The sequence below is a fragment of the Dama dama genome, chromosome 13, assembly GCF_033118175.1.
Source record: "Dama dama isolate Ldn47 chromosome 13, ASM3311817v1, whole genome shotgun sequence".
Lineage (NCBI taxonomy): Eukaryota > Metazoa > Chordata > Mammalia > Artiodactyla > Cervidae > Dama > Dama dama.
Window position 1 is genome coordinate 13559317 of NC_083693.1, and position 14301 is coordinate 13573617.

The 14301-nt window shown below is 44.5% G+C and overlaps 1 protein-coding gene across 1 annotated transcript in view; it reads left to right on the forward strand.

Moving 5' to 3' along the window:
* The first annotated feature begins 8508 nt into the window (after positions 1-8508).
* The window catches only part of GABRG3 (gamma-aminobutyric acid type A receptor subunit gamma3), an 812145-nt gene continuing 806352 nt past the window's right edge, over positions 8509-14301 (forward strand). The window contains exon 1 of the mRNA XM_061159587.1: positions 8509-8561. Within this exon, the coding sequence (XP_061015570.1) occupies positions 8509-8561 (53 nt within the window). The remainder of the gene's footprint in view (positions 8562-14301) is intronic.

Here is a 14301-nt window from a genome sequence, read left to right on the forward strand (position 1 = left end):
CCTAATGAAACTTAAAAGCTTTTGCACTACAAAGGAAACTATAAGTAAGGTGAAAAGACAGCCCTCAGATGGGGAGAAAATAATAGCAAATGAAGAAACAGACAAAGGATTAATCTCAAAAATATACAAGCAACTCCTGCAGCTCAATTCCAGAAAAGTAAATGACCCAATCAAAAAATGGGCCAAAGAACTAAACAGACATTTCTCCAAAGAAGACATACAGATGGCTAACAAACACATGAAAAGATGCTCAACATCACTCATTATTAGAGAAATGCAAATCAAAACCACAATGAGGTACCATTACAGGCCAGTCAGGATGGCTGCTATCCAAAAGTCTACAAGCAATAAATGCTGGAGAGGGTGTGGAGAAAAGGGAACCCTCTTACACTGTTGGTGGGAATGCAAACTAGTACAGCCACTATGGAAAACAGTGTGGAGATTCCTTAAAAAACTGGAAATAGAACTGCCATATGACCCAGCAATCCCACTTCTGGGCATACACACTGAGGAAACCAGATCTGAAAGAGACACGTGCACCCCAATGTTCATCGCAGCACTGTTCATAATAGCCAGGACATGGAAGCAACCTAGATGCCCATCAGCAGATGAATGGATAAGGAAGCTGTGGTACATATACACCATGGAATATTACTCAGCCATTAAAAAGAATTCATTTGAATCAGTCCTAATGAGATGGATGAAACTGGAGCCCATTATACAGAGTGAAGTAAGCCAGAAAGATAAAGAACATTACAGCATACAAACACATATATATGGAATTTAGAAAGATGGTAACGATAACCCTATATGCAAAACAGAAAAAGAGACACAGAAATACAGAACAGACTTTTGAACTCTGTGGGAGAAGGTGAGGGTGGGATGTTTCAAAAGAACAGCATGTATACTATCTATGGTGAAACAGATCACCAGCCCAGGTGGGACGCATGAGACAAGTGCTCGGGCCTGGTGCACTGGGAAGACCCAGAGGAATCGGGTGGAGAGGGAGGTGGGAGGGGGGATCGGGATGGGGAATACGTGTAAATCTATGGCTGATTCAAGTCAATGTATGACAAAACCCACTGAAATGTTGTGAAGTAATTAGCCTCCAACTAATAAAAAAATTAAAAAAAAAAAAAAGAAGCTATGGTACATATATATAAGGGAATATTACTCAGCCATACAAAGGAACACATTTGAGTCAGTTCCAATGAGGTGCATGAACCGAGAATGAAGTAAGTCAGAAAGAGAAAGATAAATATATTATACTAATGTATGTATATGGAATCTAGAAGGATGGTACTGATGAAATTTTCTGCAGGGCAGCAATGCAGACACAGACATAGAGAACAGACTTACGGACATGGCAGGGTCAGGGGGTGGAGGACAGAGTTGGTGAGATGTATGGAGAGAGTAACATGGAAACTTACATTACCATGTGTAAAATAGATAGCCAATAGGAATTTTCTATATGACTTAGGAACTCAAACAGGAGGTCTGTAACAATCTAGAGTTGTGGGATGGGAAGGGAGATGGGAGGGAGTTTCAAGAGGGAGGGGACCTATGACTGATTCATGCTGATGTTTAGCAGAAACCAACAAAATCCTGGAAAAGCAATTATCTTCAACTAAAAAATAAATAAAACAAATACATTGGAGACATGCTAAAATGAGCCAGGTGTCAGGTTGAAGAGGCCCCTACTGTCTAAACCTTGGATACCTTGAGAATAACAATAAATAAGAACAGTGATAGACTAAAATGCATTGAGTAAGACAAGTCATGAGTTCATATCAAAAATAGTAATAGAGGAATCATGGAAGTGCTTCCTCACCATAAAATGCCAATTCATAAATGCAGAAGAAACAATTGAGTTAGCAGTTCTCCATTTTACAGCCAGCAGACAAGAATCATCAATGAAAGCTAAAACTAAAATGCTTAAATATTCTTAAAGAATTCCCTCCAAAGAATATTTAACAATATAAGGAGGAAAAAGCAACTTCACAGGGGAGAAGGCTGGCAGATACTAATTTAACCAAGGGATTAACATGACCCGCAGTAGGACAAACCAGCATTACTTGCCAATGATGCTCTGAGAAAAGCAACATTAGTTACATTGTATCTCTGCCCAAAATACATAACCTGAATCTGATCATGAGGAAACAGCAGACAGACTCAAACTGAGATGCATTCTATAAAATCACTTGTCTCTATGGAAACTGTCATGATGCTATGAAAGGCCAAGCAATTGCCCTAGATTAAAAGCAGACTAAAAGGCATGATAGCTGACAATAATTGTGTTATCCTGTATAGGATTTTGGACCAGTGGGGGGAAAATGATATTGAAGATATGACTGGAACAATTAACAAAATTAGACTGTGGACTGTAGATTATAATATATGGAAATTTTCATATGATTCTTACACATTTCTTTTTAACCTTGTGAATATTTCATATTAAGTAGTCTTTAGATTTTGGGAAACTTTTCAAGCTGACATTCAGAAATGCAGAACCGAGAACAGCCAAAAGGATAAATTCAGAGTACTAAAAAGTAGATATTAAGAACAATTTTTAAAGTTATACTAATAAAAAGTGGTAATGATGCAAGTTGACAAATAGATCAAGAGAACAGAGCTCATAAAAATGCATTCATATATGGTCACTTGATTTATACAAACTGAGTGGTAAAAAGATAGTATTTTAAATAAGTCACGTTAAATCAATTGGTTATCAGTTTGGAAGTAAATAAAATATTGACTCATAAATTAAACAATATACTAAAATTGATTTGAAATGAAGCCTAGACCTAAAAGGAGCTTTCTTCTAAAGCTTCTAGAAGAAAACACAGTAGACTATCTTTATAACCTCTGGATAGGCAGTAATTTGCTAAATAGCATGCAAAGCAATAAGGTTATTAAAAGACTCTATTTGCAGAGAGTAAAGGCAAACCGTTAACTGAGAGAAGATATTCATCACACACATTAAAAGACTCATATCAAAAATGCCAGAATCTTCTACAAACAAAAAGAAGACAAACAGCCTAGTTTAAAAATGGGAAAGAGACTTGAATGATACTTTCTAAAACAAGATAGTAAGGAATTCGCCTGCAATGCAGGAGACCTTGGTTTGATTCCTGGGTCAGGAAGATCCATTGCAGAAGGATCTTGGGCTTCCCTCGTGGCTCAGCTGGTAAAGAATCTACCTGCAATGTGGGAGACCTGGGTTCGATCTCTGGGTTGGGAAGATCACCTGGAGAAGGGAAAGGCTATCCACTCTAGCACCCTGGCCTGAAGAATTCCATGGACTGTATAGTCCATGGGGTTGCAAAGAGTCAGACATGACTGAGCAACTTTCACTTTCATGACTTTGAAAGGAGCTCAAGGAAATTAAAACCAGAATGAAATATCAGAATGGCTATAACCAAACAAAATTGATCTCAGAGAGACAGCAGTAGGCATTCCTGAAGGGAGGCCTTAGTTTCCTGCCCAGGAATTGAACCTGGGTAACCTGAACTGCAAGGAGATCCAATGGTCCATTCTAGAGGAGATCAGTCCTGGGTGTTCATTGGAAGGACTGATGCTGAAGCTGAAACTCCAGTACTTTGGCCACCTCATGTGAAGAGTTGACTCATTGGAAATGATCCTGATGCTGGGAGGGATTTGGGGCAGGAGGAGAAGGGGATGAGATGGTTGGATGGCATCACCAACTCGATGGACATGAGTTTGAGTAGACTCCGGGAGTTGGTGATGGACAGGGAGGCCTAGCGTGCTGCGATTCCTGGGGTCGCAAAGAGTCAGACACAACTGAGCGGCTGAACTGAACTGAACTGATGGAGCTCATACACAGACAATTGGTAGTAACGGATCCCACTACTTTGGAAATCTCTAGTAACGTTTATTATCACTAAACAAAAATGCCTTCCCTATATTCTAAAAAGTACATTTTTAGTCATGTAGCCAGGAGAAATCAGCACATACGCCAAACCAAAAGACAGTATGAGTATGTTCATGTCAGCTAAATATTATGTGCCTACTGAATACCACAGTGAAACACCACATGCAGAATAAGAAGCGATGGATGATTGCTACCTGTGACATCGTGGATACATCCAGAACACATTATGTTGGATGAGCGAGCCACAGGTAATACAGGACACACTACACAATTCCATGTGAGATTCAAGAGCAGGCAAAACCAGTCCATCGTGATGGAACTCGGAATAGTGATTACCAGAGTTGGTGTTGGCAGCAAAGCTAGCTCAGCGCCCAGGAGAGGGCTTTGGGAAAATGCTTTTTATCTTAGTCTGGGCTATAAACACGCTACTCTTATACATATGGTATATACGTGTGTAAAAATACGTTGGCCCATACGGTTAAGGTGAGTGCTTTTTGTTGTATGTGTATTGTTGCTGTCTTTCAGGCAGCCAGTCATGTCCGACTCTTTGAGACCTCATGGACTGCAGCATGCCAGTCTTCCCTGTCCTTCACTATCTCCCAGAATTTGCTCAAATTCAGGTCCTTTGAGTCAGTGATGCTACCAATTGTCTCATCCTGGTTGCCCTCTTCCAATAAAAGCAACCTAGAGGGGTAGGGTGGGGAGAGAGGTGGGAGGTGGGGGACATAGGTATTCCTATGGCTGATTCAGGCTGATGTTTGGCAGAAACCAACACAATACTGTAAAGCAATTATCCTTCAATTAAAAATACATTAATAAAATAATTTAAAAATTGAGCAAGAAAGTTTTTTTTTTTTAAACCATGAAACATTGTAATGCAATTCAGAAGTATACTTTTGAGAGTGTGAGAGATTTTATTCAAAGAGAAAACCCAGAAGCAGTAAAGAATAAGACCAGCTGAGGCAGCAGTTCAATTATATTTCGCACCATAGCTCGCCAGCTTCTTCGCACCTGTAGAAGGTGAAGTCAGGTTAGGCAAGAGATTCTGAAGTATTTGTTGGAGAAGCCACAAGAGGGTCTCAAGTACCGGTAACCCAGTTTTGCCGCCCTCTAGGGCTCTTCTTTCCAGTCTCCAGCCAGACGCAGCGGCCACCCCAGGTCTTCCCCGGAAGCCTAGAGTTCGGATCAGATGCCAACATTTGCAACAAACAGCACGCCTCACTGGAGAGTGTGCATGTGCGCCAACCCTTACCTCTCAGGTTACTTTTTATTTCCCCTTTCCTGGGAACTTGGGGAATGGAATGCAAATACCTCTCTTCCAAGTGGAACCGAATTGTCAGCTTGTTTAGAGCTGAGGACGGAGAGGACTGAGGCAATAAAATCCCCACCAAAAAAAAAAAAAAAACAAAAACAAAAAAACCGTAGAGTGAGCATCGCGCATGCTCCGTAAAGTATCTTGGCCACCCACCCTGCCCCGCCCCGCTGCGCTCCGCACCACACACCTTCCTCCGTCTGTAGACTGTCTGCCCCTCCATTCCCCGCCTGCCCCGCCACACAGTCCCCCGTCCCCAAGCTGGTCCAGCTGGGCAAAGCAGAAAAATCAAAGCCAGAAAGATTTTCCTTTGAAGAGTGTAGATTCTTGACCTTGAATTTTGCTTTCACACTTCTGCCCAGGAAGCTTGCTTTGAATTTGCCTTTCCTCAACTCATTTAGCTTAAAAAAATCTTTTTTCAGACAGCACCATGGAAAGGGGTGCTTTCTATGGTAAAATATTCAAGCCTGTCAAGCTGACCCGCCAAGTCTAATAAATGGAGTCAAGAGCCGGAAGAGATCATGATAACAGATTGAAAATATTCAAGAAAGGAAAAGAATAAACAATAAAGAGATGTACAAAAGGCATCACATTTTCTTTTCCACTGTTTGTATTGTAAAAACGTCCCTGGACACTTGCCATTATACTGAAATTTTGCAAATACATTCAAGTATCCATCTGTTTCTATTACAAACAACTTGAAAGCATCTGTAGTCATGTTTAAATAATAAAGAATACAGCAAGGAGTCTGAAACATTGGTCGAAGAACCAAGAAACAAATGTTTACTGAGCTCCTATTCATCTGAGAGGGAGTATGGTGTAGTGATTAAGAAATGTTGGCACCTGCTCCCCAGGTGTTAACTCCCAGTCCTCAACTTCCTAGCTGTGGAATGACAATTTCTGTGTGTGTTTCATCCATCTCTGAAATGGGTATACCGTTGTGAGAGTTAAAATTAGTTCATTTATCAATGTCTGATAGTTATTTTACTCAAGTTCCTATTACTGTGTTTAAAACTGAGGCACAGATGAATTGTTTCTTTTTACATGCAGTATTCTCACAACACACATAAGTATCTGGAGACAACATATTTCTATAAGCAATTAACAAATAGATCATAATCTAACTGATTTCTGAAATGCTCAACTTAATTGTTGGATAGAGAAAATGAAATATTAGAGCAGAGTATGATAAATGTTCATATTCCCTTGAAGCTGGAAGAAGTGTTGAAGCTGTTGAAAGTGGCAGAATGTAGGAGGGTTGGGAGCCTTCTTAGCGTCATGACCTGAGGGAGAAAGATGTGGAAGGCAGTGGGGAATGTCCGAAGGGCCCCGGGAAAGGATGAGCTGGAGCAAGCTCAAGGCAGAGACAGAGACAGAGATAAGAAGATGACAATGCAAAGAAAGCCAGGGGCTTGACTGTTAAAGCATATCTATATACACACTTTATGTAAGTTGCTTCAGTCATGTCTGACTCTCTGCGACCCTATGGACCAGAGCCTGCCAGGCTCCTCTGTCCATGGGATTCTCCAGGCAAGAATACTGGAGTGGGTTGTCATGCCCTCCTCCAGGGGATCTTCTCTGCCCAGGGAGTCAATGGTCTCTTGTGTCTCCTTCATTGGCAGGCGGGTTCTTTACCACTAGCTCCACTTGAGAAACCCCCTATATATACACACATCTATCTGTCTATCTGTCTATGTGTGTGTGCTAAGTTGCTATAGTCATGTCCAACTCTTTGCAACCCTATGGACTGTAGCCCACTAGGATCCTCTGTCTAGATTCTCCAGGCAAGAATATGTGGGTTGCCATGCCCTCTTCCAGGGGATCTTCCTGACCCAGGAATCGAACCCACATCTCTTAGGTCTCCTGCACTGGCAGGTGGGTTCTTTACCACTATCACCACCCAGGAAGCCCCTATCTATCTATTCTATATCTGTATGTCCTCATCATCAACAATTTTACTCTGCAACCATGTTCATGTTGGTGAACCCAGAAATAAAGAGGAAAAAAACAGGCAATTTTCTACTTACCCTTGCATATATCCTAAGAACACAGCTGTTTGACAGTATATTAAAGAAACATCACATCCTTATAATTCTATGAACAGTAGTTCAGAATAAAAAAAAAATACTTTCTAAGACCTATTTTTTTCCCCAATATAAAAGCCAACCTCTTAGTGAATGTAGTCTAAGGTATGCTGATTTGTAATACTTAAATGGTGAAAGAATAACATTCTGAATGGTTATTACTAATGAAAACAAAGGCAATTTTCAGTCTGAGTCTGAAAATATATTCAATGAGCTGCGTGTCATACTTCAACCACTTGTCTTTTGCTTTTACCTAGGCAGAGGTCTTGGTCTCCAACCTTCAACATTCTCTTTCACTACTGCTGCTCAATGGTATGTATTAGTCTCTCCCTGTGTGTGAAAGGTACACTCCGGGGTTGCTTTTTTCAAAGTACTTCCCAGCAAGCCACTTTTCCATGCAGAATCTCAGCAGTGCACTGAAGGGGTTCAGTCGATTTAGAACGATGTGTGCGAAGGACCGGTTGCTCAGCAGACCATCTCGTGCCTTCGCCAGGGCGCCTAGGTGGGGACGTTCTGGGAGGTCTGGGAGCGCAGAGAACCACAATGCGGTGTTGAAATGCCAGGGAGAGTGCATCCCTTCGGGACTTCTAAACCAAGGGGTCTTTCTGGACGCAGGGGTCTTTCTAGACCAAGGGGTGCCGATTCTAGGACCCTCTCTTAGGCTCCCGGCGGGATCCCAGAGCCTCCCCGCCCCCTTCCCGGCCTCATGCTCCGGGTCCATTCAAACCTCTCTTGGCCTCGCGCATTGTCGAGCGTGTAATTGGGGGATCTCCTCCCCTCCCAGGCCGCTTCGGAGGCGCTGCCCGCCCGAGGAGCGGCCGCCTCCCCGCCCCACCCCCGAGCGCGGCGGCCGCGCGACCGGCGTAGAGCCCACCGCCCGGCATCTGCGCGCGGCGCGGCTCTCGCTTCGGGCGCGGTGGGCGGCGCGGTGCCGCGTGTATCCGGGCCGCGAACCGCCAGCGCCCGCCAGCCCGCTGCGCAGACCCCGCGCCGGGGCGCGGGCGGGGCCGGCGTCCCGCGTGGGCCCCGCGGAGGCGCGCGCAGACCCGCCGGCCGTCGGGGGCGCGGCCGCTGCCCGAGTCCGCACTTGTCCCGCCGCAGAGGCCCGGCGCCGTCGGAGGCAGCGAGGGCCAGGAGAAGCCGCGGAGCGGAGGCCCGCGCCCCGCAGGGAGCCTCGCTCGGCCTGGGGCCGCCGACCCCGCGCCCCCTTCCGCGGCGGCATGGCCCCGAAGCTGCTGCTGCTCCTCTGCCTGCTCTCCGGCTTGCACGCGCGGTGAGTGGTGCCCGGGGTGCGGAGCCTGGCGGGCGGGCGGCGGCGCGCTCTCCGTCGGTCCCCAGTGCCCGGCGCGCCCGGCCATCGTCGTCTGGGCTGCGGCGTCTCCCGCCGGGGCCAAGCGGGCAGGAGACGGGGAGTCGCAGGCTCTTTACTTGTCCCGTCTCCCTCGGCCACGGCCGTCTGCCTCTCTGGGCTAGGCGACCGCAGCCTTCTCTGCAGCCTGAAGCGCAAGGACTCCGAGACTAATGGGCTCTTCTGAACCTTGTAAGGTCTGGTGGGTTTAAGGGATTTCGAAGACCAGCATCACTGGGGGAAGCCGGTGTCTACCTCTTTATCTCGCTCCTCCCCCTCCCCCAAGTGTTTCAGGGTTCCGCGCGCGCCCCCGGGCGCGCGAACACACACACACAGATACATACCAACATTCTGTATGTCACACACACACACATCAACGTTCTGTATCATATCCCTCCTTGAAATCTCCCGGGACCCCGGAGTCAGGTTTCCGAGCTGCCGAGTTTAAACCAGTCTTTATGAGGAGTAGCAGGACTGAAGGCAGACGGAGGAGGATGGGGGCATGGTGAGCAGCCAGGAGCCCTGCTTCTCGGAAAGGATTCCCCTCCCAGGTTCTGTGAGCACATGCACGCTGCACATAAGCACCCCTTCCGTATGAGCCATTTTCACACGCAGCAGCATGCACGAACCTACCCAAATGAAGCAAGCATACTGAAGTTGATAATGAGGTTTCTACCTAATACCTGTGGGAAATTACCTTACCGTGGACACCCTTACCCTTCTTCCCAGTACACCAGCCAGCTGATGGGACCTTAAAAATAATTCAGGAAAAGATGAAGATGGCTTATGAAGATGGAAGGACAGTGGGACCAGAAGGGTTAAACCCTGTTGCTGTAAATATAAATGGAGATTCTGGGTTTGGTTCCTTTAATTCTGTCTCGGACTCGATCTCTGGTCAAGAGCCTAGAGACTGCCCTGTGCTTTAAAAATTAGATCAGCTCCCTTCCTTCTGCTCCCCTCACGACCCCAAGAATCTCCAAGCACCTCGACTCTCGAAACACTTTTGATACCCTCTTCGTTTCCTAGGTCGGAGGCTAGAGAGCCTTCCTATGGGTCATAAGCTCTGCAGGTGTCAGCGTGCAGTGCTGGGAGGTCTTGCATGTTCATTCAAATTCTTGAAGTACTGAGGAACTTGTTCAGTCGTGCCTGACTTTTGTGACTCCATGGACTGTAACCCACTAGGTTCTGTCTGTCCGTGGGATTTCCCAGGCAGATATATTAGAGTGGGTTGCCATTTTCTTCTCCATGGGATCCTCCAGAACCAGGGATTGAACCTGCATCTCTTTCATTGGCAGGTGGGTTCCTTACCACTGAGCCACTGAGGGAAGCCCCCTGAGGGACTTGGAAGGCACATTAACAAATCCTACAAGACATGAATTTGAAAAGGTCATAGTTCTCCCTCCCTCCCTTTGACAGACTGTGAGGAAGAAAGTCCTGTTCCTCCCTGCCACAAACTGCTGGTCTTTGCAAAGAGTTGAGAGTAAGAGAGGCAGATTGTATGTGCTGGGGAAGGCAGACTCACTGGAACTTTTCTCAACCAGGCAGCACACTCCTTGGTCCTTCAACTGAAGTTTCTTCCTGTTTAAGGAATGAGCTGGGAAGGAAATGGAAGTGTGCTCCCCGAGGCTGACCCTGCTTGGATGTATCTCTGTTTAGAAACAAACAACACCAGGCATAATGTAGATGTCCCAGGTCATATCTCAATCTGAGGTTATGTCTAATTGAATTTCCTACTGCTACTGACTAGATGAAGTGACCTGCAGTTGAGGGTTAGAAAATCAGCTGTTTCGATCTATAGATACTTAATGTGTTAGAAGGAAATCTGCTTATTGTTCTCATTATTTTATGTGCTTAGTAAGAAGATACCTGGGTGTCTGACTTGAAGCACTCAGGTGTCTAGGGGTTCCTGGGTATTCTTCATCCTTCCATTTTGCCAAGGCAGATGTAACAACTTTAATATATTCTTTGTCTGGGTTGATTCCATGGCCTTGATAATAGAAGTTGCAAATCGGTTGAAAATAATCCAAGTTTTAAACTAATTTTATTGCTATATGCCTCTTTTTTGAAAGTATCTTTGTTCTTTGAATGGGTTACAGACATATGAGGTAATCCAGTGTCCAGCATCACCTTTCAAGTGTTAGGCACTCAGTCGTGTCTGACTCTTTGTGACCCCCTGGGCTGTGGTCCACCAGGCTCCTCTTGTCTGTGGAATTCTCCAGGCAAGAATACTGGAGTGGGTTGCCATTCCCTTTTCCAGGGGATCTTTCCAACCCACGGATCGAACCTGTGTCTCCTGCATTGCAGGCAGATTCTTTACCATCTGAGCCACCAGGGAAGCCCTCACCTTTCAAAACCATTATTAATTCTGAGAGAGTTCTCATTTGTGCCTTGGCATGCCTTCCTGGTGTTGAAAAGCCCTAGAGAAGGTTCTGACAGTTGTGCTCTGTGGTGATAGGTTGGCAGCTCTGTGGAAAGCAAAGCACCCCATTCTGACACCCTTGGAAGAACTTATTCTACATTAAAAACACTAAGTCACACCTGGGGCTTAGTGACACCGTAAGTGAATGCCTAAGTGCTGCCTGAAGTTTAGGAGCTCCTTTTTATGTTTACGGATACATCCAGCTTTGTCTCTGCCCTTGCAGTCAAAAAGAAGTTGTAAGACGTGAAAATACCATCTGAGGGCTGAACTGTAAGTATATCGCAGATTTATTTTTAAGAAAAAGCTAATGATGGCACTTAGGATCCAACAATCCTGATAACAGAACACTCATGAATATTATATATGACTCACTTGGAATTTAGAAAAGCAGAACATTTTTGTTTTATTCATATCCTGGTGAGTCCTTGAGATGAGATTGGGTTCTCTACAAAGGGAAGCTTTTCTGTAGGGCTGGTGGTCTGGCCCTAGTGCTGAGAAGCTTTGATTTCCTTCTCTGAAGTCCTGTACAAACTGATGAGGCTTCAGGATTGGGAGGAGCCCACTGTTGGCCCAGAGCATCTCAGCCTATGCCTGCCTGCTCTCCCCCCAACCCAGCCACAGAGCTGCAGGTGCCCCATTTCACCTTCTGAAGGGGAAGGTGCTGAAGAAGCTGTTGCTGTTGTTCTTTTCTTTGTCTCCCCCTTCACCTACCCTGAACCAGGAAGCTTACGCAATTTCAGGAAAACACTCATCACCACTTCACCGCTAGAGGGAGAATTAGTCTCATTATAATACCGGTTATTGAAGTAGCTCAAAGTATTTTTCAGAAACTACTGCTGTGCATACAGAGAACTGGTGCAGAGTTAGTGTGCTTCTGTGTACGTATGAGCGTTGGGGCAAGAGAAGATGCAGAGCGTGGAAAGCATGGTCTGGTCTGTACTAGTAAGCTGTCTCTGGGGGAGGGGAGGAGGGAAGACAGACCCCAGAGGGGAGAGGACTGCACTGGGGGCGAGTTGGAAGGAGTCCTGAGGATGCTACATGAGATCCTGCCCAGGTGAGCTGGCCCTCTGCCCACAGTGCCCGAGTACCTTTGCTGTGGACTGAGTTGCCAGGCCTGTGGGCAGTGGTTGGCTCCCAGCAATCCATGTCCTTCCTCAACCCACTTCTTTTATTTTTTTCCAATTTATTTATTTATTTATTTTTCATTTATTTTTATTAGTTGGAGGCTAATTACTTTACAATATTGTAGTGGTTTTTGCCATACATTGACATGAATCAGCCATGGATCTACATGTGTTCCCCATCCTGATCCCCGCTCCCGTCTCCCTCCCCATCCCATCCCTCTGGGTCTTCCCAGTGCACCAGCCCTGAGCACTTGTCTCATGCATCCAACCTGGGCTGGTGATCTGTTTCACCCTTGATAGTATACTTGTTTCAATGCTGTTCTCTCAGAACATCCCACCCTTGCCTTCTCCCACAGAGTCCCAAAGTCTGTTCTGTACATCTGTGTCTCTTTTTCTGTTTTGCATATAGGGTTATTGTTACCATCTTTCTAAATTCCATATATATGTGTTAGTATACTGTATTGGTCTTTATCTTTCTGGCTTACTTCACTCTGTATAAGGGGCTCCAGTTTCATCCATCTCATTAGAACTGATTCAAATGAATTCTTTTTAATGGCTGAGTAATATTCCATTGTGTATATGTACCATAGCTTCCTTATCCATTCATCTGCTGATGGGCATCTAGGTTGCTTCCATGTCCTGGCAATTATAAACAGTGCTGCGATGAACATTGGGGTGCACGTATCTCTTTCAGATCTAGTTTCCTCGGTGTGTATGCCCAGGAGTGGGATTGCTGGGTCATATGGCAGTTCTATTTCCAGTTTTTTAAGGAATCTCCACACTGTTCTCCATAGTGGCTGTACTAGTTTGCATTCCCACCAACAGTGGGAATTCCCTTTTCTCCACACCCTCTCCAGCATTTATTGCTTGTAGACTTTTGGATAGCAACCATCCTGACTGGCGTGTAATGGTACCTCATTGTGGTTTTGATTTGCATTTCTCTGATAATGAGTGATGCTCAACCTACTTCTTTTAAAGATGATAAAATTAATATTTGTGATAAAATATTCTTCTGTAACATTTTAGATTTGATAATATTATTTATAAAAGTAAAGTCTTACCAGTAATTAAATGAAGCATATCACTTCTTGAATATCTGTCCCAAATTTTTTAGGTTCCTATTGATGGTGAATATTCAGTGCAAAAAATCCATGGCAACTTATAGTTCCTATGGATGATATATATATTCTAAGCTTTCTGTCAAGAAAAAGAATTATAGTTTAATATTGTTATTATCATTTAGTCACTGAGTTGTGTCCAATTCTTTGTGACCACATGAACTTTAACCTACCAGGCTCCTCTGTCTGTGAGATTTTTCCAGGCAAGAGTACTGGAGTGGGTTGTCATTTCCTTCTCCACGGGATCTTAGCCAAGGGAAAAGTTAAATGAATTCAATCTTCAAGATATATGCCATATACTATTATCAAAACTTCATGTACATGCATATATTCATACAGAGCTAGGCTGATACTGCTCTGATCTATGTTAAAGCTAGTTAATACTCTTTAAAAGAGTCATGTACATACCATATGACATATAAATAAGATTTTACAGATGTTATATATTATACTTATGTTATAATATTATTATATTATGTTGTTGTTGTTCAGTTGCTAAGTTGTATCCAACTCTTCTGCAACCCCATGAACTGTAGCCCACCAGGCTCTTCTGTCCATGGGATTCCCCAGGCAAGAATACTGGAATGAGTTGCCATTTCCATCTCCAGGAGATCTTCTCAACCCAGGCATCCAACCTGTGTCTTCTGCATTAGAAGGAAGGTTCTTTACCACTATGCTAAAAATTTACATCCAGACATCCTGGAGCATAAAGTCAAGAGGGCCTTAGGAAGCATTACTACGAACAAAGCTAGTGGAGATGATAGAATTCCAGCTGAACTATTTCAAATCCTAAAAGGTGATGCTGTTAAAGTGCTGCACTCAATATGCCACCAAATTTGGAAAACCTAGCACAGGATTGGAAAAGGTCAGTTTTCATTCCAATCCCAAGGAAGGGCAATACCAAATAATGTTCAGACTACTGCACAGTTGTACTCATTTCACATGGTAGCAAGGTAATGTTCAAAATCCTACAAGCTAGGCTTCAACAGTACGAGAACAGGTAA